This window comes from Macaca mulatta, chromosome 2, assembly GCF_049350105.2.
Source record: "Macaca mulatta isolate MMU2019108-1 chromosome 2, T2T-MMU8v2.0, whole genome shotgun sequence".
Taxonomy (NCBI): domain Eukaryota; kingdom Metazoa; phylum Chordata; class Mammalia; order Primates; family Cercopithecidae; genus Macaca; species Macaca mulatta.
Window position 1 is genome coordinate 185357142 of NC_133407.1, and position 25017 is coordinate 185382158.

At 37.3% G+C, this 25017-nt stretch overlaps 1 protein-coding gene across 1 annotated transcript in view; it reads left to right on the forward strand.

Moving 5' to 3' along the window:
* The first annotated feature begins 8594 nt into the window (after positions 1–8594).
* GABRR3 (gamma-aminobutyric acid type A receptor subunit rho3) overlaps positions 8595–25017 on the forward strand; it is a 56771-nt gene continuing 40348 nt past the window's right edge. The window contains exons 1-2 of the mRNA XM_077994050.1: positions 8595–9032; positions 19033–19145. Of these exons, the coding sequence (XP_077850176.1) occupies positions 8908–9032; positions 19033–19145 (238 nt within the window). The 5' untranslated portion in view covers positions 8595–8907. The remainder of the gene's footprint in view (positions 9033–19032; positions 19146–25017) is intronic.

Sequence of the window (25017 nt, forward strand, 5' to 3'; positions counted from 1 at the left end):
TGGGAGTTCTCTGAATAAACTTCTAAATAGAATGTAATGTTTACTATGTTTATGCAATAAAACATTCAAAATTAAAACACAATACATATGAGCAATACTCAATAGGAAGTGTAGCAAGGTTTTGACACTTAAACTAACAAAATACTTTTCTGGGGAAGGATATTTTATTACTGACTTTTTAAATTGCTGGAAATTGATGATAATAAAAATCAGTACTACTTTTGATCAATTTTATTATTCTTTTTAAATTTCCCATGAATAATGAATCCTCCTTATTGCCACCATATAAGAGAGATCAGTTCCACAATCCAGCCCTTAGTATATCACTGCACAAAGTTTAACTTTAGACAATACTAAAGAAGTGTTATTTTTCTGCCATAAAAGATGATAACACCTGTTACCTTGAGCCACTTGGCCCCAAATAAAGATGCACATCGAGTAATAAAAGTCCCAGTTTTCTTGTCACAGGAAAGAAAAGAGGAGTCCAGAAAACTGGGAAATTAGAGGGCGATCTTAGAGAGAGAAGAGACTGGGAAAGCAACTCCATTAAGTTGTTTATGAACTCCTGGATCACCCCCAATCTGTGTGTGCATGGATTGGATGTTAAACCTTCAGAACTGAATGAAGAGAGAAACTACCACCCAGATGACACAATGGCCACCGGGTGGCTATTCTAACAGGTATGAGGTAATATCTCATTTCAGGTTTAATTTGCGTTTTCCTGATTATGATGTTGAGCATTGTTTTATATACCTGTTGGCTATTTGTTTGGCTTCTTTTGAGAAATATCTATTCAAATCCTTGGCCCATTTTTTAAATTGAGTTATTTGGGTTGGCAGGGGAATTCCCAATTTGATTGAGGATAATCGACTGTTGACTGGCTTATTTGTTCTGTTGTTACTGAGTTGTGTGAGTTCCCTACATATTTTGGACATTAACCTCCAACCTTGTCATATATATGGTTTGAAAATATTTCCTCCCATTCAGTAGGTTGCCTTTTTCCTCTGTTGATTGCTTTCTTCACTGTACAGAGGTTTTCAGTTTGATGCAATGCCACTTGCCCATTTTTGCTTTTGTTGCCTTTGCCTTTGGGGTCATATACAAAAATATTTGCCAAGACCAATGTCAAGATTTTCCCCTACATTTTCTTCTAAGAGCTTTATGGTTTGGGGTCTTATGTTTAAATATGAAATCCATTTTGAGTTTATTTTGTGTATGATGTGTGATAAGGGTCTAATTTCATTCTTCTGTGTGTGGATATCCAGTTTTTCCAACACTACTCATTGAACAGACCGTTCATTCCCCATTATGTGTTTGTGTCACCCTGTGGAAGATCAGTTAATCATATATGTGTGGATCTGTTTCTGGCTCTCTGTTCTGTTCCGTTGGTGTATATGTCTGTTTTATGTCAGTAATATACTGTCTTACAACTTTGTAGCATATTTTGAAATCAGAAAGTATGATGCCTCCAGCTTTGTTCTTGCTCAGGATAGCTTTGGGGCCTTTGGTAGATTCATATGAATTTTAAAATGTTTTTCTATTTCTGTAAAGAATGCCACTGAGATTTCGTTAGGGATTGCATTGAATCTGTAGCATCCTTTGGAAAATATGGACATTTTAACAATATAAATTCTTCCCATCCAAGGTCATAGGATGTCTTTTCATTTTTCTGTGTCTTCTTTAATTTCCTTCATTAGTGCTTTATAATTTTCAGATTTAGTCTTCATTGGTTGTATGTATGTGTTTTCATTTTAATTAAGAATGCCCGTTAGTATTTCTTATACAGCAGGTGTAATGGTGATACATTCTCTCACTTTTTTCTCAAGGAAAGATTTTATCTCTCCTTCATTTTTACAGAATAATTTTTCTGGGAACGGTATTTCTGGTTGCCAGTATGTTTTTTTTTCTTTCAGTACCATGAATATGTCATTTCACTCTCTCCAGGCCTGCAAGGTTTCTGCTGAGAAATCCACTAGTGATATCACAGGGTTTTCGTTACATAGGATGAGTTACTTCCCTTAAAAGCCTCTTTGTCCTTAACTTTTGACAATTTTATTACAGTGTATCTCACTATGTTTTCTTTTAAGTTGAACCTACTTGGAAACATTTGGAATTCTTGAATTTGGATTCACAATTTCCAAATCTTCCCTAAATTAGGAAGGTTTTAGTCATTATTTTTTAAATTAGATTTCTGCTCCCTTTTTCTCTCTGTTTTCCTTAAAATTCCATAATGCATTTATTGGTTTACTGGATGGTATTCCATAAATCCCATAGGCTTTCTTCACCTTTTTTCATTGTTTTTCTCTTTTCTTCTTTGACTGGATAATTTTAAATGATCTCTCTTTGAATTTGCAGATTCTTCTGCTTAACTCTCTGTTGTTGAAACTCTCTTTTGCATTTTTCATTCCACTCACTGTATTCTTTAGCTCCAGAACTGCTCTTTGGTTCTTTTTGAAGATTTTCATCTCTTTGTTCAACTTCTCATTTTTTAATATATTATTTTCCTGATTTCATGAGCTACCAATTTGTTATTTTGTAGCTTACTGAGCTTCTTTAAAACAATTATTTTTAATTCCTTGTCAGGAAGTTTGTAGATCTTCATTTCTTAGGGATTCATTAGTAGATGTTTTTGTGTTCCTTTAGTGGTACCATGTTTTCTTGATTTTTCCAGTCCTTTGTAGTCTTGCTTTGATGTCTGTGTATTTGAAGGAGGAGATACCTCTTCCAGACCTTACAGATAGGCCTCAGTTGGGAGAGATATTCACCACAGGTGGGCACAAGGATGCTGGTCAGATGGGGTGCAGCAGCTTCTACTCTAAGAAGGTGCATTGGTGTGGACTTCTGGCAGCTGCATCAGCTGAGGTCAGTGTCAGCAAATACTATGGGGGCACTTGATGGCAAAATTTGTGGGTTTCCATGGCAGAAGCGATAGTTGCTTGGGCCCTTCTGCTCTCCATTTCTCCCACAGATGGAGTCTCATCTGAGACTGGGCATCCAGGGGATGGGCACATTTCTTAATGGTACCAGGGCCCAGAAATTAGGTGCATGCATAGCAGTGGCAGCACTGGAGCCCAGGGAGATATATTAATATTAGAGACTAAGAGGTCTAGTGGCAATGGAAATACAAAGGGCAGGAAAATGCAAAAGAAGTTGTGAAGCAAAAAACAAAGAAAAGATTTTGAAAGGGAGCAATTAAAGATGATTCAAAATTTCAATCCTGGAAAACAGGGACCTTATTGGTAATCTTAATGAAACTCATAACATTGGAAGATCATACTACATTAATAGAGATGAGTGAGATGATAACTGATATTCATTTTGTCAATTATGGTATTTTCAATGTACCAAACCTTGTGCTAAATATACAGTCTCATAAATTCCAACTTTAATCTTAAAAGATCAGTCCTAGCATTATTCCTCTTAACTATATATAAAGTAACTGACTCAACAAAAAAATCTTAGGTCATTTTCAAAGTTCAGACAACTAGTAAATGGAAAAGTAGATGTTTGTACCCACAAAATCTGACACCAAATATCCCAATAAAGATGATCACTGTTGTCTCTTCTTAACCACTGTGTTTTATTGCTTCCTCGGGGATCTCAAAAGTCACCTACGTACATGTGCTTAATGAATACAGAAGAGGAAATGGAAGTCCAGGAAGTTTAAGAAGCTTTTTAAAAATCATACAGTAAATACCACATCCAGTCCCAGAGCCACGTACCCTAGTGCTTTATTCAGTGTCCTTTAGAAACTTTACTCATAACAGGTACTTCATTCTAATAGAAAGCTTATTGTTCTACAATGTTCACCTCTGTCCCTTAGCGTTCCCACAAACAAAATGCTGTTCTTAGGTGTAGGTAAAAAGTGAAATCTTAAAAATAAATTTGTGTTCAATCGGAGAAACCAATAAACCTCATTAGTCAATTATTCAAGGTAAATAGTTGCATTTTCCTCAATAATGGGGTGTGTGGTTGTTTTTTCTGAATCATTTGATATTATATCATTAATCTTTTCAGTTCATTCTGCCAATATTGGTAAGTGAAAATTATTCACTACAAATGCCGAATAATTTGCATTTATCAGTACCACACAAGGTTTTCCTGCCATAAGGAGGCAAATTCGAGACAATACTGTAATTTGGATAAGAATTTGTATCCTATGCTTCCATCTAGTGGTGATTTTGCGCTATTACACGATGATGTAGACAGGTTTGCTTTAGTGTCATCCGCTGGCCTGTAAAACAGAAGAGATTGTTCAGTGTCCTCACTCCTATCAGCTGATTTTGGATGCCAGGAAGGATGTGATAAGAGAATGAAACAAGGGTCGTGGGGCGAACGATGGTCTACTGGGTATGGAGAAACGATGATCTACTGGTTGTCTGGTAATTCTGGAAATCGGAGAGAAAACAGGATTTCTGAGCGAGAGCAAGGTTTTTTGAAAGGATAGCAAATGCCCCCTACTGGCTGCTCTAGGCATGGCCAGTTATATTTCCAATGCATCAAAGCAAAACACAGTTATGCGCAATTTGATGACGGGGACAAACTCAGAGAAATGCGTTGTTAGGTGATTTCCTCATTGTGCAAACAACTGTAGAGTATACTTACACAAACCTCTATGGTCTGGCCTACTGCACACCTATGCTATAGAGTGTGGCTATAAACCTGTACAGCACGTTATTATACCAAATACTGTAGGCAATTGTAATACAATGGTACATACTTGTGTATCTAAAAATATGTAAACATAGACGAAATAGAAAAGGTTCAGTTAAAATGCAGCATAAAATATTAACTGTATCAGGCACTTACCATGAAAGGAGTTCACAGAACTGAGAGTTGTTCTGGGTGAGTGAATGTGAAAGCCCAGGGCATGAGTGTACACTACTCTCAAATGTACAGTTAGGCTACACTAAATTTATACGAAATATTTTTCTTTCTTCAGGAGTAAATTAACCTTAACTTATTGGATAACCACAGTCATATATGTGGTCCATCACTCACCAAAACGTCGTTACGCAGCACATGACTATAAATAAGAAAACTAAATTATGATCACTTAACCTCTCTAGTCCTAGCTTCCTCAGCATAAAAGAGAGCAGGAGAGGCATTAAGTGTAGTCTAAATGATTTCCAAAAGTCTTTCCCTATCAAGATTCTATGACTCTACAATTTGCAACTCAAGATATTTTGCCTAGATAACATCCTGCCGACACATTGGGAAATTTCTGGAAGCCTGGAATTTGTTGTTGTTGTCAGATCCAGTCTAAATAAGACTTTAGCTTTTCTTTTGTTTTCTCTTTGTAGGCAAAACAATTGCTACATATCCCAAGATTGGCGACACAGCCATCATTTCCAAATTCTCTCTTTATGTCCCTGCCAAACAAATAAAAACTGGCCGACTGACATCATCAGAGTGGATGAAGAGTGAACAGGAGGCAATTTATGCAAGGGAGAGCTTAAACTGTTACGAAATTCTCCAGTGACCCTGTGATTCATTTTGTTTCCTGGCAGTTACTTACCACTCTCTAGTTTTGACAGATGTGCTTTTCTGCTTTTTTTTTTTTTTTTTTTTCCTTAAGAAGCTTACTGAGCTTGCAAAGAAAAGCTCTAAAGGAATAAGGTTAAGGAGCTAACTCAGCATCAACAGAGACAGATGCCTTCTTGTAATTGAACTAAAACCCTTGGACTTTCTATAAGCCAACTCTCTCTAGTCTAAGCTATTGCCTTATTTTTATTTTTATGCAGACCATTTCCCACTTGAAATTCATCATCAAAAACAAACTTTTTATTTCTTCCTTAATGTTTATAGTGATATAGATAGTCTAGCAAAGATTATTCAATAAAGAGGTCAGACAGATTCTCATCATGATTCATCCCTGCAGTGCAGAAGGAGACACTAGGGCATCCTAACATAATTTAAGTGACAGTGAGGACGTATATGATCTGACAGATATTTCCGGAAAATACGTGCCCCAAAGAGCTCCAATGAGTCCTGTAAAGAGAATAACTTCTACTCCAGGGCTTCATTCCTTCAGATCAAAGACCCCTTCATGAAGTCTCCTCTTAAATCTTGCTTATTCTTTATCAGCTACCAATATTTCATTGTGAACGTAAAAGTTTAGCAGTCATCAAAGGTTGTCTCAGGATGATAGGACACAGAATTTTGCTAAGGAGAATGTGCAAAGCACTGATTTACCTGTAAATGAGAATCTCCCAAACTGGCTGTCGTGGAGGAGTACTATTTTGGAAGAATGTAAGTGTCGTGGTTTGGTTTGGTTTGGTTTGGTTTTAAAATGGGATCTGAGATCAAATAAGTTTGAGAGACACAGAGTTCAGCAGAACTAAACAGGCCTTTTTTTTTTTTTCAACTGAAGCCTTGATTGTGTTAATAGTCATTCATTATTTAAGAAATATTTACTAATACCAGCTATACTTCAAAGATAGTTATAAGTGTTTGGGAGGCCTCACGGAACAAAACAAAGACCACTTCCTTGCAGAGCTTACATTCTAGCAGGATTAGACAGATTATGAACAATAAACAAAACATAAATTATATAAGACCTGCTAAACAGGATGAAAGGCAGATTGCTAATGCAGGTTGTAGGAGGAAATAAAGAATATGGCATTTTTTAAAAAGAGTGGTCAGGGTATACTTCACTCAATAGATGATATTTTCTCAGACATTTGCATTTGTTAAAGGAGTTAGCCATATAGATATCCAGATGAACAATATGTCAGGCAAGGGTGACAACCAGTCCAAAGGCCCTGGGGTAAGAGCGTGACCCCTAACAGAGTAATAAAATGTATAATGTTTCCCAAACTCATTTAGTACAGAACAGTTTCTCACAAAACATCTTCAGTGTAGCCAAGTACTTTGGGAAATGTTAGCGTAGATATTGCTTTTACTAAGTGAAGAGGGGACCAGGTAATAGAGAGTGCTAGGATTAAGAGGTTGGTGCCCTGGATCTCATAAGAGCACTGAGGTGGAACATACTCAAACAAACTTTGACCACAGTGCAGTCTTCCAACAAGCAAAGTGACAAAAGCAAAAGTTTAAGATGAGCAACTTTTCTTACATTTCTTCCATTGGCTCTTCAAAGAAGGCTTACTGGCTCAAAAATACCAAAGAAAATGCTTCAACGTTTCTAAACATTACAGAAATTAAAATTACAATACCCATTGAATTAGGCAACATTTAAAAGTCTGATAATACCAATGTTAAAAAATATTTTAAGAAATAAGATCTCTCATTCACTGCTAGTGGAGAAGTAAATTGCTACAAGCACGTTGATGAGCAATATGATTGTGCCCAGTAAATTTGAAGGTGTGAAAATTATTCAGCTTAGCCATTTTACTTCTAGGTATTTACCTAAAGAAACACTTACATGTGTGTACAAGAAAATATTTATAGAAATTTATTGCAGGATTGTTTGTAATAGAAACATAAGAAACAATGCCCATCAACAAAAATACGAATAAATGCAATGTTATGTATCCATACTGAAATACCATATAGCAATTAAAATGAATTGACTAGAGGCACATTTATCAACATAATAAATCCCTAAGCATAATGTTGAAAGAAAAAGTAGCTTTTAGTAGTAAAAGTAGAATATGACACCATTTACATAAAGTTTTAAAACATGCAAAAATTTATACATTATTTATAGATACATACATATACAGTAATAGTATAATTGCATATAATTATAAACACTAAATCCAGCCTAAGAAGAGAAGCAAGGATTTATTACATCATTCTGTATATTTGTAATATTTTATATTAAAAATATATTTTAAAGAGGAAAGATATGCTCAAGAAATATAGGAGAAGGTTTTAATGCATGGACTAAAAGAAGACATAACCCAAACCAAAATAAATAAATATGATTAAGCAGTTACACAGAATACAAAGTATCAAGGACACAGATCGATTTGAGGAAATTTAATAATTTCTCTCACAACACTATATTTCTGGGAAGAAAATGGCTTTCTTTCTAAGTCCTAGTAAAAAGGGCAGCTGTTGCTGCGTTGCTCACCTTGTGGTATTCCAGTTGAAGAAGATTAATTTCAACGACATGACCATTCATTGGTACTTCGCATATGTGAAGTAGAAATATTTTCCTAAATATTTTCTCTAAGTATGCAAAGCACCTTTAGGAGAGTATGTGGCTGTAATTTAACGGTGACAGTGTGTGCTTTGCACACTGACCAGGATTAAGTTCATTTTTATTAACTGGGTTGCTTGCTATTAAATAAACCTTAACTTAAACCACTTTTGTTATCAATGAATAAACCATCATCTTAAAATACGATTATTTATCTTTAAAAAGATAATTATATTTTGTGTTTGTGCTGAGGCAGTCTGTATGCATTTGGTGAGGAAAAGATTCCTTTCTGGATTAAAAGGAACCATAGGATAATGGAAAAGGTCTTCAAATGTGTAATTAAGATTAAATTAATCATCTTTTTTTTCTCAATAAGCATATTATTTTGCTGAGTCACTAAGTATATTTCAATGATATTGCATTGGAGTAAGAGGATTAATGCTTAACCTCACTTCTTTGTTTGCCTAGGACTGCAGCTGAAGGTTTATTGAGTATGGATTGAGCATCACACTAAAAACCTTCCCTGGAACAGGGGACCAAAGGATGTAAACTGAACATTTTTAAAATCTGCTTTGTTTTCCTCATATTGCTGAAGATTCAGATAGATATCTGCCTGTAAGTGATGTGAATCAATTTAATCTACTGAAACAAAGTACAGCATTGAAGACAATGTCGTTTTTCGCCCCCTAATACATTTTCCCTGGCGTGCTGTTTATTTTTTTTAAGACACGTGAAGAAGAAATCGTGATCACAGTATTGGCTGTATCCACCTGCATCCTTTTTGTCTTTTTTTGGAAGAGATGATCCTGGCTTTCCAGTTGGTCTCCTTCACCTACATCTGGATCACATTGATACCAAATGTTTGTGCTGCTTCTCACATCAGGATGACACACCAGCGGTGCTCCTCTTCAATGAAACAAATCTGGTAAGATGCTCATAGTGCAGTCCATGGAGTTACTGCCCAGTTTCTCTCACCAGTTGCCTCAGACCGACAGGAAACCTAGAAACATATCTTTAATGGTAGCACATCTTTGTAACCATGTCTGTCTCTGGAGATAGCATTCATGCATCATCATCAGTCACCTCTGTTTGACATCTGAAAGAGCAAGATCTTGGAATTTGCTGACATTTGTAAATTTATTTATGCTTATTTACGGAGAAAACGGTTAAAGGGTTCATATAAGGATCCTCTTTCAGGGAATGTATTTCCTCAATTAGTAATACATTTATTACTGATACATTAAATACTTGTTTAATGTTTCCTCAAATGTATTTTGAGTAGAAATTAGTCTAAGCACCAACTTCATTTAATGTCAAGTATTTGTAGGGTATATAGTTTCATGGATTGATGAAATAGTATCAAAAGGCATTAAAGCCATTTATCTTTCAACAATAATTTTCATACGTTTGACAAATCCTGAATATCAACACACGATCACTATTATCTTCCCATCAATAATCAGGAGCGTGTTTGGATGTGCTAGTAAGGGAGATAGCTATCTGTGAGAGTGACCTGTTTGTACACCAACTTGCCTAGGGCTTTATAGGTTTTAGTACTAAAAATGCCAGGAATCCCTTCAGCCCCAGGCATACTGCAATGATTTGTCCCTCTACTACCCATATACCTTTAATAATCAAATAACGTCTTTGAGAAAGTCTTCCCTTTTCACCAAGCACCGTATTTCCAAAAAGACCCAACAGGAGAAATTGCGGAATGAAGATAAGAGTATCATCTGGTCAATCCTGGCAGCCAATGGGGTGACAGATGTTTAAGTTAGATTGTCCTCACATCCTGAATATGTATTATGCACTCACTGGAAGATCAGGAAAGAGAACATAAAATTTTAATAAATATCTTCTGAAGTCTCAGGTTTAATGACCAAAACCAAAAGAGGTGTGTTGCTTGATTACTGATTCCTGCTCTGCAATTAAAAATCAGGGACTACCTCTCACACTTTCCTTCCATGCTTCTGCTCCCAGACCCAGACCTGAGATGATACGAAGTCTTGTTCCATTTAACCACTTTCCCAGTCTTCTTCATAGCAGTTAGCTAAGGAAATATTTGGGAAATGTAAGAGTATACCACCAGACTCTTATTTTTTTTTCAGGTAGCTTATTACATTTTATAGTATGTTTTATCTAATTTTAAAAATTAATGGACTTAAATGCTTAAAATATTATCTCTCATCCAAAGAGTAGACTTGTACAGTCTGGTGGATGTTTAGATGAGGAGGAGAGATGATTATAGTAGCTAATTCATCACACCAGCCCACTATCAGTGGCAGAGTTGCTACAGAAAAAAATCTACCATGTGTATTTTTTAGGTGACATTTAAAGAACAAGGGAGGAACATTGGTTCTTTGTGGTGAGGTAGAAATTTTTCTGATGTTAAATGCCTCATTTTTAGATCCTATGTAAAGGAAAAGAAGAATTTTAGAGCCTACGCAAAAGCAGACTTCCCACATAGGAAACGCCAGGATTTCGGCCATGTGGGGCCAATCATATTTGTTGTCACTTCTCTATATCCTAAATGAAGTGCTCCTTTGAGTCACAAGCCAGAATGGGATTCATTAAAATTTATGTCTGCTTCTTTTGTTCTTCAAAGAAAAACCTTCTAGGGCACTGGGGATTGCATAAACCATCACCTGGTCCAGAAGTAGCCACTTAGAATGAAACCCAGGCATTTCCCCTGAGTGAGCAGGGTAATACAGCCAGCCAATTTGTGAGCTGTCACTCAAGCACTCTGTCATGCAGATTTTAGGGCATTAGACCAAAATACAGTAATTACTGTATACAGTCATTTTTCAGAATAAGGGGCCAGGAGTCTTCCTACCTTAGTGAATAGATACTGTGAGGTTCTTTGCCCAACATCCAACCTGATTATCAGCCAATAATTAAGTAATGAATGAATGAATGAATAATCCACTCTTCTATAATGCAAGAGAACTAGTAGAGTGAACATGAAAGGAAGACATGATCTTTGAAAATTATAAGGGGGATTTATATATGCATTGTTTGGGGCCAGTTTTTATGCAACAAGGCTCTTAAATGTTTTGTTTTTAGTTGTTTTCATTCAGAGTATAACCTTAATTTTTAATCCAGAGATTCCCTTCTTTCGAAATCTAAAGACTTTAAAAAGTATTTATTCAAAGATACCTTTTGTTTCCTAAAACCAAAGTAGGGAGAGGTGTGAATAAAGTAAGTTTGGCAGGTGGAAAATGTTCCCCTTTTACCTAGAGAAGAAATTTTGCTCCTGGATAATGCAAAGAAGATTAAGCAAATAGACTCATTGAATATTTATTCATTCTTTCAACAATTATATTGAGTGACATTTACGTGCGAGTGCTGGGTTGGGGGCTAAAAATACTATGAGAGCAACGTATTGACTCTGGCCTTGAAAATAATCAGCAGAGTGCTGGAGTCTGCTCAAACTGGCTTGCAACAGCCAATCGTTTTCAGGAAATTTATCAGCTGGCTGTTAAAAGCACACATTATTTAAAATTAAATTATATAAGCCTGCAATTAAATTAAATAATTTCTAAGATAAAGGTAGCAAATACTTAAAACTCACCACTTCCTAATGATTTCTCCACATTTTATTATCATCTGTTGCTCTTGAAGTTATTTTATTTAGGTCTATTGTAACTATGGTAGAAATACAACAATATACCATACTGTACCATTTATCCTATCCTATCCTATCCTATCCTATCCTCTCCTCTCCTCTCCTCTCCTCTCTTCTCCTCTCCTCTCCTATGTGCTAGGCACATCTCTGCCATGCATGTTGTTGGTAGCCTGAAATCAGCCATGGTGGAAATATTTACACCATGGAAATAAAACACTATAAACTGGGGCTTTTTTTCCTAAAGAGTCACTTGTTAAACATTACCCTGAACCTAATGTAAAAGCCAGTAGATTCTCAAGCATGGCAAATCCAATGCTACCACAAGCTAGACAGAAGACAGTGGCAGAGACTGCAACTACAAGGTATATGCTCCTCTGAGGGAAAATGGCTGGTCAGGTTCAGCCTTCTCTTGTTTTTGTTTGTTTTTTAATTTTTAACTTTTTTTTTTTTTCCTGAAACAAGTTCTTGTTCTGTTGCCCTGGCTGGCGTGCAGTGGTGCAATCATAGTTCACTATAACCTCAAACACCTGTGCTCAAGTGGTCCTCCCACCTCAACCTCCCAAGTAGCTGGGACAACAGGCGTGTGCCACTACACCTGGCTAATGTTTTTTTTGTTTGTTTTTTTGTTTGTTTGTTTGTTTGTTTTTGGTAGAGATTGGGTCTCTCTATTTGCCCAGGCTGGACTCAAACTCCTGGCCTCAAATGATCCTCAAGCTTTGGCCTCCAAAAGTTCTGGGATTATAGGCATGAGCCACCGTGCCCACAGCCTTCTCTTGTTATAACTTGAGCCTTATGTGGCCAGATTTTCTGATTTTTTTCAAAAGAAGCAAGAAATCCAGGCTTTTCTCTGAATTTTTCCAAGTTAATATACCATGTGGACTGTTTTTAAAAAATGTCTGCAGACTAGCTGCTAATCTAGTCTAATTTCCTCATTTCACAGATGAGGCAACTGAGGCCTCCTCACTGAGCTTTTGGTCTGACAGAGGTCCAAGTGAGATGTGGGAACTGTAGTGTTTCAAGTGAAGCATTCTCTCTCGCTGGCTTTTCCACAGAAATGTTCATCTGCCTAGATTTTTTCTTTTACAAGAGATAGGCTATTGATAAAGTCAGGTATGTATTTCCAGAGTTCAGAAGTTAGGAGTTCAATCAAAGCCTTAAGATTCACTACATCTTATGTACCACATTTTCTCTAAGACATTTCAAAAACATCCAGGGTCTGGAAATAAACATTGGATCAAGAATTATAAAGGTTTTCTTCATGATGAAAAATTGGACCAACTGATTTTCCCACTACTTTACCTTATTCCTTGAATTTGCATCCATGTATGTAGCCTAATAGAACATTGTTGGTTCATTTTGTATTTTTCTAAAGAAAAACAAAAAGCCTACAAAAGGTTTTTAAAATGTTGCTTACATTATTTGGAACAGTTAACTGAGCTTCAGTGTGCACTGGTTCACAATAAAGCTTGATTCAGAAAAACATCCATGTTATCAAGAGGCCATGCTTCTAGAACTACAAGAAGAATGGAATGATAAGGTGGAGAGCTTTGACCAGATTCTTATTTGAAAGGATTCTAAATGGCAAGTCCAATTTGGTCTAGATAATTTATGATACAAATAACAATAACAATAATGGATTTTTATGTGGAAAAAAATACCTAGAACCTCAAGGCTTTTGTTTTTCCAAGTTCACGTCTAATCGTTATTCATGAAACTACATGATATTTTCATGTTTAAAATCATAGCATAGAAACCGTTTTGTATTTTCTTCACTTAAGCATTTCTCACATTGCTTCACAGACACCATAATGCTATTTTTAATCACTCCATATTATTAATTTGAATTAAAGGACAAGAATTATCTCCTTTGTTTCTGAACATTCATTTTCAAGTTTCCACTAAGATAAGTAACAGCAATAAATGTTTTCACACATGTCATTTTTTCCTTTACCAAGAAAATTATGATTTTTCTGGAATTGAATAATTGAGTAACACACATGAAATCTTTATAGTTCTTGAGATGAATTTCTAGAGGAGTTTACCAATATGTATACTCCCACCTGCAAAATAGAAATATTTGCATTTCATCATATCCTTTTTTTTTTTCCCCAAGACAGAGTCTCACTCTTTCGCCCAGGCTGAAGCTGGAATGCAGTGGCACAATCTTGGCTCACTGCAACCTCTGCCTCCCAGGTTCAAGTGATTCTCCTGCCTCAGCCTCCTGAGTAGTTGAAATTACAGGCTCCCGCCACCACGCCTGGCTAATTTTTATATTTTTAGTAGAAATGGGGTTTTGCCATGTTGGCCAGACTAGTCTCGAACTCCTGACCTCAAGTGATCCGCCCGCCTTTGCCTCCCAAAGTGCTGGGATTACAGGTGTGAGCCATTGCACCTGGCCTCATCCCTTCACAGCATGGGGCACTAACATTATTTTTTGTCTTTTGCTAATTTAATAGGTATAAAATGACAGTTATGGCTTCAATTGGTATCATACTCTTGACCCCCTCAATTAAATACTTTTAAATATGCTTATTAATTATGTCATCCCTTGGGTAAGTAGTCTTTTCATATCATACCTAGTTCTTTATTCTAGTTAATCCATCAAATATACAGGCCTCCAGGCTCTAGGGAAACCACTCTTATAAGGCAACCAACCGAGTGTTTGTGACTCAAGTCAGATGAGTTTTTATCATTCCACTTATAAAACTCTAATGCCACAGAATAAGTTAGGTGTCTTTACTTTTCCTCAACCAGTTCTAGTTTTTAATCCTTTGGCTACTATGTCCTCTTCAAAGACCCTCTTAGTCCCCCTGAGACCACTCAAAATCCAGCCTTTCCCTCCTCCCAGACCTCCACTTTCTTCGTCACACAATTACAGTAGAGTTTCTGACACTGAGAAGAGGGAGTATAGAAATACGTTTTCTTTGTGTGACCCAGGAAGGAAAAAGCCCTAATTGAAGGAGAAAAAACACACCTATTACCAAGACTCACATCTACTGTTTCTCAATCTTCATAATACTTTATGGGAAAGGACAAAGATGAGGAATACCGGTGAGAGACTCTCCCAGGAATTGGGATATCTTCGCTTGATCCCATCAGGACTCAGACTCCTAGAAGATCCTCTCCTCAGACAGAACAAATCCAAAAGCTTCTTCTGAGTAGCTGCTAAACTGAAATCATTTTTTCTAGAATGAGGGAAAGGAGAGAAGACACAAAGGGGTTTAAAGTGATATGTGTATAGAGTAAGACTAGAACACTCTGAGCTAAATCTGATGCTGCATTATATAGTGATCCTTTATTAAGCAAATTTCCTTCTGTCTCCTTGGTTTTATTTCATCTTTCATTTTATTAACCTTCCTGTGTAGGCATCAGAGGCCTTCAAACCAGGGTGCCTGTCCTCCTGGAGTACAATGTATTATGCCTCTATGGGTAGATGCAAGGTATCTGAGGGGCATGTAGACATGAGTAGTTTTAAAACAGTTTTTGGATCTTTAACTTCCTTCTGACCTCTTTCTTAAAACTGATCTGTTCGCCACCTGCAGTCTCCTTTATTACCTCCATTTAATGATTGCTGTGTCCTACCTGGCAATATACAGGCATCCCTCTCCCTCTTCCTGAATCCTGCAAGTATTGTCTCAGTGTGTAAAAAGTTCCTGGATACAAAGAGATCATTACAAATACTGTAGTTGAGATAGTGGATGACGCTACACAAGACATCCTTTTCTTAATAGCAATTCTCTATTTTTTGCTTTTAACAAAATTGAAGGAGGCACTAATTAATTTGTCAGATTATAAATCATTAAAATAATTGTTGAAGATAAACTCTACAGTGTGAGTTTTGAAAAACAAGTAAGGAGTTTAAATAATTAAGTTGCATTGTTAAAAGAATACTGAAACAAAATTTCTTCAAATTCCATGTACTTCCACATATATGAACAAACTTTCTCAATATTTTCATCTATAAAGATTAAAAAATAAGAATAGAATTAATGCAAAAACTCAGCTTTATTTCAGCAATGAGTAATACCCATTTGCTGATACATAGAATAATTGGGGAAAGCGAATCATCACTTCATTAATAAATGCACTTTTAATAAAGTTTTATTCTTAATTTTAATAAGTATCAGTATTTATACAAATTATGTTTTATTCCATTTGTAATTGTCATAGAAAATAAAAAAGTCAATTTCTTTGCTTACACATTTTTCTTAAAAAAGATACATGATGGAGTGATAAAATTATATGAAATAAATAAAATGGAGATAGAATTTTTTTTAAAAAAAGAATGCAATAAAATTTCTGATTTTTAAAAAGCTTATTCAGGTATATTTAAATGCATAATGGGTATAGTTAGATTCATTGGATACACTTAAAGGAACAATGTGTTTTATTTGAAATCATCAATATTTGAGTAATTTCAAAATTTTTGATGAAGAAATATAAATGTCTATTTAAATATGTGTGAGGGGAATATATAGATTTTCAAAATTCATTAGAAGGGTATTTAAGCAGCAGATCCTTTTTGGGAAATAGAAGATACAAAAAATACAAAAAAAGGTAAAAGTAGATAAATATGGAACATCTCATTGTGTACCTGAAGAGCCCTCAAGTTAGAACAGGAGCATGTGCTTTCGCATGCTGCCAAGAGAGCATTTCACAGTGGGCTCTGCCTTTGGCATTCTTGGGATTCTTAATTAAGATTTATCCTTTTCAATCTCATGGAGAAGTATGCTTCTGAGCAGACACATTAGTGACATGCCATTTAGCTGTATTAAAAGATTATTACTAAAGGGGTTTACAGATTTTCATGAGTTTTCACTCATAGTTACATTTCCATCTTTCTTAAAATATTAACAAGTAGCTAGCTTTTATTAAATGTCTACTATTTTCTAGGCCAGTGGATCTCTTGAGACATTGTTATACATGCAAATTCTCATACCCCAAACCTATTGAATCAGAAACTCTGGGCATAGGTCCCAAATAAAGCATAATTTGGATGTATGCCAATGAAGATAATATTTACTTGGCTTGGTGCCTTGAACATAGTAGGCATTTAATACAAGCTAGCTGCTATTATTTTTTAATAAATTGTTCATTCTAGCTCCTTGGAAGAACTTTTCTAGTTAATTCTAACTCCTTGGAAAGAAATAGTTGTATATGTTCAATTATTCATGGGATATAATGGCTTAACATGTTTAAAATAAAACTCACTGCCTTCTACCAAAAACAGATTTCTTTTCCCAACTTCCGCATTTCTATCCATGATAAAATATACATCTATAAACCTCTGATGGTTTCAACCAGAAACTTCCCTATTGAAAGACCACACTGGGTGATCTCAGGTGCCCATAAGATGTATTCCTTCTAGCAGCTGCTCCAGTTTCTGAAATTCTCCCCATCAAAGTCACTTTATTGTGTAAGAAAGTTCACCTACGTGTCTTATATTAAAATTCACATCGGTTTCCTGGAGAAGACATGTTTTAATACAAAAGCATATCAGCTACTCAGAATGACTAGGATTCATTTAGTAGAGCCCTCAGGGTCTTGTGTTATTGCTCCTGCTGTCCACGATGATGGTGGTGATGATGAGGAGGAGGATGATGATGATGATGATGGTGATGATGATGATGGTGATGATGATGGTGATGATGATGATGGTGATGATGGTGATGATGATGGTGTTGATGGTGATGATGGTGGTGATGATGATGATGATGGTGGTGGTGATGATAGTGATGATGATGATGGTGATGATGGTGGTGATGATGATGGTGATGATGATGATGGTGGTGATGATGGTGATGATGATGGTGATGATGATGATGATGGTGGTGATGATGGTGGTGCTGATGATGGTGATGATGATGATGATGGTGGTGATGATGATGATGGTGGTGGTGATGATGATGGTGATGATGATGATGATGATGGTGGTGGTGATGATGATGATGGTGGTGATGATGATGATGGTGGTGGTGATGATGATGATGATGATGGTGGTGGTGATGATGATGGTGGTGGTGATGATAGTGATGATGATGATGATGGTGATGATGGTGGTGATGATGATGGTGATGATGGTGATGATGATGATGATGGTGGTGATGATGGTGGTGGTGATGATGATGATGGTGGTGATGATGATGATGGTGGTGGTGATGATGATGGTGATGATGATGATGATGGTGGTGGTGATGATAGTGATGATGATGATGATGGTGATGATGGTGGTGATGATGATGGTGATGATGGTGATGATGATGATGATGGTGGTGATGATGGTGGTGCTGATGATGATGATGGTGGTGATGATGATGATGGTGGTGGTGATGATGATGGTGATGATGATGATGATGATGGTGGTGATGATGATGACCGCCACCTTTTTCTGGAAAGAGGTGCTGAGCGAGGTCTCCCTCTGAAGGCTGCTGCAAGTCGCTCACAAAGGAGCTTTGCTACAACAGACATTCCCCCCTCCACACCCACAGGATTGCTGAGAAGTAGGTGTCACAGTGCAGAAAACAAACCAGGGTGGTCCAGCAACCTGCCTAAACTCACCGACACAGGGAGAGACAGGGCCTTATTCCCAATCAGGACACCTAGGGCCAAGAGGCCACTGCCTGCTTTCCTTTGCCCTAGAGAACTGTAGGTAAAAACAGACATCACTTACTTCACAATTTGACCTGGCTTCAGGTGTAAATATTGCCATCCCTCAGGTTGTGGAACCCCCGGTGGGAATTCTGCCCGGTGCGCTCTCAACCTGCACCTTGTATTTTCTGCTCATTTAGTCTTTGTAAAACACTGCCTTCATCTGTTTACAATCTTGCTGTCTTTTTTATTTTCTGTCGTGGTGCAGAGGTTGTTCGGCCTCAGTGACCCCAAGGATCACCTAGGTAGCTTGTTTGGGTGCAGATTACTAGGCCCTGCTTCCTAGGGGGCTGATTTAGTTGATCTGGGACAGGAGTCCATGAATCTGAGTTTTGATCACCTCCACTCAGGTCATTGGGATTTTCCAGGTCTAAAAACCGTATTCTGAGAAACAATACAAGTTTGTGCATTAAATCCAAAGTGAGTTTGTCACTGAAGGTGCTCTGAAATTTGGTTTACCTTATTTGCTCCACACTTATATAATAAAGAACAAATGTTGACAGCTATTTGGCTTAATATGAACTGAGAAAATGAGCTTTTATGTATATATTTCAGAACATGCTATGTTGAGCACAGATGGCTAACCTAAATCAAAATATCCAGAAGCATATGTATCTCAAAAGTTTTTTTCTTCCCCCCTTTGGAGGAACAGCAAACAAGAAACTAGAATGAAGAAAGATGACAGTACCAAAGTGCGGCCTCAGAAATATGAGCAACTTCTCCATATAGAGGACAACGATTTTGCAATGAGACCTGGATTTGGAGGTGAGTATTATCCTCTCAAAACTCATCTCAAAACCCATCATACTGTCAAAATGGAAGTGAAAATTTAAAACAAGTAAGACCAAAATGCAAGTAAAGACCATCAGTTTAAAACAGAAAAAGAAGGCTTTTACAATCACTGTCTCTTTAGTGAGAACAATTGATGAGTTATCCATTTTAAATTGACCAAAAAACTCATTTTCCTACTATGCACACTATAGTGAATAGTATGTGTTCCATAAATAGAGAATGGATATATGTTGCCTATACACCAACTTATTTTCTAACTGAAATCCTTAAATTGGATACATATTATTTATAAAATCTTATTGAATATTCTTATGAGCTAGAATGCCTCTCTTTGGGGGAAGAACTAGTATGGCAAATGCCATGGCTCCCTCTGAACATACTCTGCTGAATTGTCTTTTAAAAATGATTTATCACTTCTAGCAATTAAGATTGATCCAGTGTTAGAATACTCCTTAATGTACTATCTTATTCCATCCTCGCAGTGACCCTATGAAATAGGCACTATCATGATACTTAATATCGCAATGTGAAAACTGGGTCTTAGAGAGGTTAAGAGATTTGCCCAAGGCCATGAAAACAGAAAGTGGTAGAGCTGAGTTGCGATGGCAGGTAAAGAAGATGAAAATTCATATTACAGGTACATAATTGGAACAAAGACTTTCTTCTCCTTAGACTGCTTAATGTACACATAATTGCATCACTGAGGGTACCAAGTTTTCCAACAATACACAGGGTATGGGGAAATCATCAGGTTAAACTCTCTGACTTACAGCTAAATCCATCCTGATTCTTCTTTCATTGACGGAGCTTTCCACTTCCACAATTCCTGAACTGACAACTTTTGAGAATCCTAGAGATGTGGAGATGAGGGAACTATGGATGAGGGTTAGAAGCAAGATCCTCTGGCAGTAGAACAGATACATCCTTCTGATGAATAATGAATACCGCAAGTGTTCAGGGCGGGAGATACTCTTCTCATGATGTGGTTATGACCAGGGGAAGTGCAATAGGCATGTAGGTACTGCAGAGAACTAACTTGTTAACAGGCAAAACAAAAACGTATGTTAAATATTCTTACATTGAGGATTGGGTTTTTTTAGGGTGTGGTTGGTTGGTTTTTCAATTTCCTGAAATCCTTTTGATTCCAGTTCTTTTTTTGTTTGTTTGTTTGTTTTGAGAGAGAGTCTCACTCTGTCACCCAGGCTGGAGTGCTGGAGTGCAGTGGCGCAATCTTGGTTCATTGCAACCTCCACCTCCTGGGTTCAAGCAATTCTCCAGCCTCGAGTAGCTGGGATTACAGACATGTGCCACCAGGCCAACCTAATTTTTGCGTGTTTTAGGAGAGACAGGGTTTCACCATGTTGGTCAGGTTGGTCTCGAACTCCTGACTTCAGGCGATCCACCTGTCTCGGTCTCCCACAGTGCTGGGATTACAGGTGTGAGCCACAGTGCTGGCCAATTCTAAAGGTCTGACCTTGATTTCATCACATTTGTGACTCAAACTTTAGTAAGTATCAGAATCACCTGGGGGTTCTGAAGGCACGGCTTACTGGGTTCCACCCGCGGAGTCTCTGATGCACTAGATCTGGGTGGGGCCAACGATTTGCCTTTCTAGCAAATTCCTAGGTGATGCTGCTGGTCTGAGAACCACAATTTGAGAGCCACTGTATTAGGTGATCAGCATCAGATGAAATCATGGTGAGTTGAATTTTTTGTTTTGCAGAGCATTTTTCACACTTGTTGAATCATAATTTAAGATTTAATAAGGCTTGAGATTAAGCAAGTTTAGAAATATGTCTCTTTTTTTTCTTCTGAGACTCTATTTCTTTATCTTTTTTTACTTTTCTTCACTGCTTCTCTTATGTATCTTCCTTACGACCGTTCTCAATGGACTGTTTTTCCCCAATCAAATTTTCCCAAAGTTTATATAATAGGCTCTACAACTACTACGCAGATATTCTGTACCTTGGTCTCTGTGATTTTACAAAAGCTCTTTAAAATATTTCCCCTACCACCATATAACAAGCAGAATCTTCAGTCGATAAATTTGCTTGGCTGTGGGTTTTCGGCCACCAGGGAGCGCCAGTCACACAGGAATGGCTTGAAACTGGCCACTCCGGAGCCACAGTTGGAAGCTCTCTACCTGATGTACTCTTTTCAACACAAATTCAAAAACCTGCCCTAATTCCAGTCAGGTTAGATTCCTCAATTAAATTCGCTCCTATGCTAGAGGAAAGGGTTTTTATGGAGATTATTTGAGGCCGTGGAAAGGAAGAAAGATTGAGAGAATAATGACTATCCTTGAATGCAGACCTTGAACCAAGCGGTCTAGAGAGGCTTGGACACTCAAAGTGGTCCGTGGACCAGCTGCAGAATCACCTGGGAGTTAGAAATGCAGATGCACGGGTCCCAACCCAGGATTCTAAATAAAAATCTGCAGTGATTCCCCTAAATCTTACAGTTTGAGAAGCACTCCTGTAGATGAGGAAGAGCCAACTCTCCTCTTTTATTTTAAAACATGTATGCCTTCATTCTCCATCCCTACCTTGTCCTCACCCCCCAGAAAAACATGAAATTGACGTGAAATTTCGACTCTGCTTGATCTGTTAGAGACACATTTTAATATTTTTTAAAAATGAAAACGCATTTTTAAAAAAATACTTTCTTTCCCGAGGCGACTTTGTGGGGTCATTAAAAATGCAATTGAAATGTGCTGCTTAGTGGCAGGTGCAAATCATCCCATGATTAAGAAATTTTTCTGACAATCATAGACTGGGGCAAAATGGTGTCCAAATGACTTGTGTGTTTAATCAGTTTGAGCAGAAAAATCCATAAATTCAGTCAGAAGTGTCAGTCTGGTAGCTCTGTGAAATATACCCCTTAACCTTCTCTTGCCTGTCTTGGTCAGAGCAGTATAAGAAGCTCTTATACCAGTGACCCATTTCTCTGTTCTCACGGCTGCCTTCCTTGGGGGAAATCAGACTGCAGGATATCAAAGACAAGCTTTAATTTATCTTCTTTCTTTATGCTTGTCTGCAACACAAACACACGCACATAGTGCTTCCCTCTTGAGCTAAATGTAACTTCAGCACTTCTCTTGCCTTAATGTGTTTTCCTAATTAGCTTTAACATTAAAACCAGCTGCTACTGCAGTGTTTTTTACTTTTATAAAGCATTAGAAGATTAATTGACTCATTATGTGGAAACAGGAGGATATAAATTTAGGGGAGCTTTTTGTTTAACTTGGGTTATAAATTGCAGCTCATTTTCTTTATTTATGTTTTCCCTACCTTTTACATCTCCCCTAACTAAGGGCTTTTTGTTTTAGTTTTATAGATGATAATTTCTTTGTTTCTTCAAAGTGAAATCATTTCAGTATGTAGATAGTGGCTACAGAGTCAAGACAAAAGGTAAAGTTATAAAAGCTGCTTGCACAGTCTTTGCTTGTCAAAGGAGAGGACTATACTGTGAGTCAGAAGGATCTGGCTACTTTCCAATCATTAACTAACTTTGGGTTTCAGGCAAGTGTTGTAACCTCTCTGAGTATGCACTCCTTCGTGTCAAGTGGAGCTAAAATCAGTTCTCTCTAGCTAACAAAGCAGCTATAATTAAAAGATTAGATGATATATTATATAATGAACTTTAAATGCATTATATAAGTCAGATGTATAACTTTTATTTAGCCCTCATTATTCCAGCCTGCATAAAAACCAAATAGATGCTATATCTTTCCATATACAAAAAGGATTATAAATGTGTGTACTACTACCTAGTTAGTGAACCATCATCATAATGGTTAATATTTATTTAATTTTCACTATATTTTAAATGCTTTAGGTACTGAATTAATAAAAGTACCTAAAAATTATTATTTACACTGTTACATTTATTACTGAGCCAATAGATAACGAAGAAGTTGGTTTTAATACATCTGAATGGAGTTAGGCTAAGAACTTGACAAGCTTTCTATCACATAATCACAGCAACCCTATAAAGTAGGTACCATATATTTGGTTCTGTTTTACAGATTACAGGAGGAGTTGAGGTATTTACAAAAGTTTGGCACTACCTCAGGTTTATATGGCTACAAATTCCACGGATTTTAATCCATATGCTTATTGCCACCTTCTATCTGTGACTCAGCTCCTTCTTTGTAAAAAGAATGATCTTTGGAGCTTTTATCTGGCTCCCAAACTGTGATTCTGCATCTTGGCTTTACATGCTGCTCACTCTCTGCTCTGTCCTCAAGAATGCTAGAGCATAATACAGTTCCTCAAACCCATGAATAAGGTGCAGTGCGACATGGAGCTCAAACGAGGCAGAAGTAATGTCCCGGCGCAGTGGCTCACACCTATAATCCCAGCACTTTGGAAGGCTGAAGTGGGCGGATCATTTGAGGTCAGGAGTTCGACACCAGCCTGACTAACATGGTGAAATCCCGTCTCCACTAAAAATACAAAAAAATTAGCCAGGGGTGGTGGCACATGCCTGTAATCCCAGGTCCTCGGGAGGCTGAGGCCAGAGAATCGCTTGAACCCAGGAGGCAGAGGTTGCCATGAGTCGAGACTGCGCCACTGCATTCCAGCCTGAGTGAGACTCCATCTAAAAAAAAAAAAAAAAGAAAGAAAGAAATGAGGCCAGACAGCACCCAAGAGCATACATTTTCCTTGCAAACGGAAGAGCTCATCCCCACCAGAACCAGTATAAATCTGGAGGACTGAAGGAAGAAATTGAAGTTATTTCCAGAAACCCATTCCTAACAGACAAGCTATGTTTTAACCCCCATCTCAGATCAGCCTGCAAACAACCCTTAGGCTTCAGTGCTTGGGCAGCAGTGGCATGAATAGGTCTTTGGAGGACAGTTTTATGACTGTCCCCAGGCTTGTAGAGACAGTTGTCAGCAACTAGGATCTATTTATAAATCATGAGGTACTGACTGCAAGTTGCTCTCTGGCTTAAAAAAAAAAAAAAAAGTTCTGGAAGCACTGTATCTTTTTCTTTTTTTCTTTTTTTAGTGAACATTGGATTCATTATCTAAATGTGCGTAGGATTGGGAGTAGCGGCTTGCATTCCTAAGGGGCAGGTTTACATTTTTGCTTAATTGCAGTAGTCATAACATTTATTATATGCCATTTGTTGACTACCAGCTAAGTTCAGTAACTGTATTATGTCTAATCCTCAAATGAGTCTCCACGGTGAGTATTACTAGACAAATTTTATAAATCAGGTAAACTAAGCTTAGAGACATTATTTACTCTCATTCACATAACAATTGTGGAGCTGGTTTCAGACTCTAGCCTGAGTGACTTTAATGCTAGAACTTCATTTGGGGCATTCTGCCACTCCTCTAAGACCTTTCCAAATTTTTTCTTCCCTTGGAGTTTTGGAATTATTGGGAGGATTTAGTCAATCTAAAATACCATGGCATTTTATTTGGAGCCATGGCGAAGATATTTTCATGAACTGTTATTTTAATAATTCTACTAATTCAAGAAAAAAGGCACATACACAGAAAAAAGCACCAGAGCAGAACCCTATGAAGGAATAATAGTGAGATGTTCCCAAGTTAATGCTTAATCAAAATTACCATTAAACACCATGTAAGAATTGTCATAATTTGGCCAGGTGCAGCGGGTTACGCCTGTAATCCCAGCACTTTGGGAGGCCAAGGCAGGCAGATCACCTGAGGTCAGGCGTTTGAGACCAGCCTAGGCAACGTGGTGAAACCCCCATCTCTTCTAAAAATACGAAATTAGCTTGGTGTCATGGCATATGCTTCTAATCCTGGCTACTTGGGAGGCTGAGGCACGAGAATCGCTTGAACCAGGAGGCAGAGGTTGCAGTG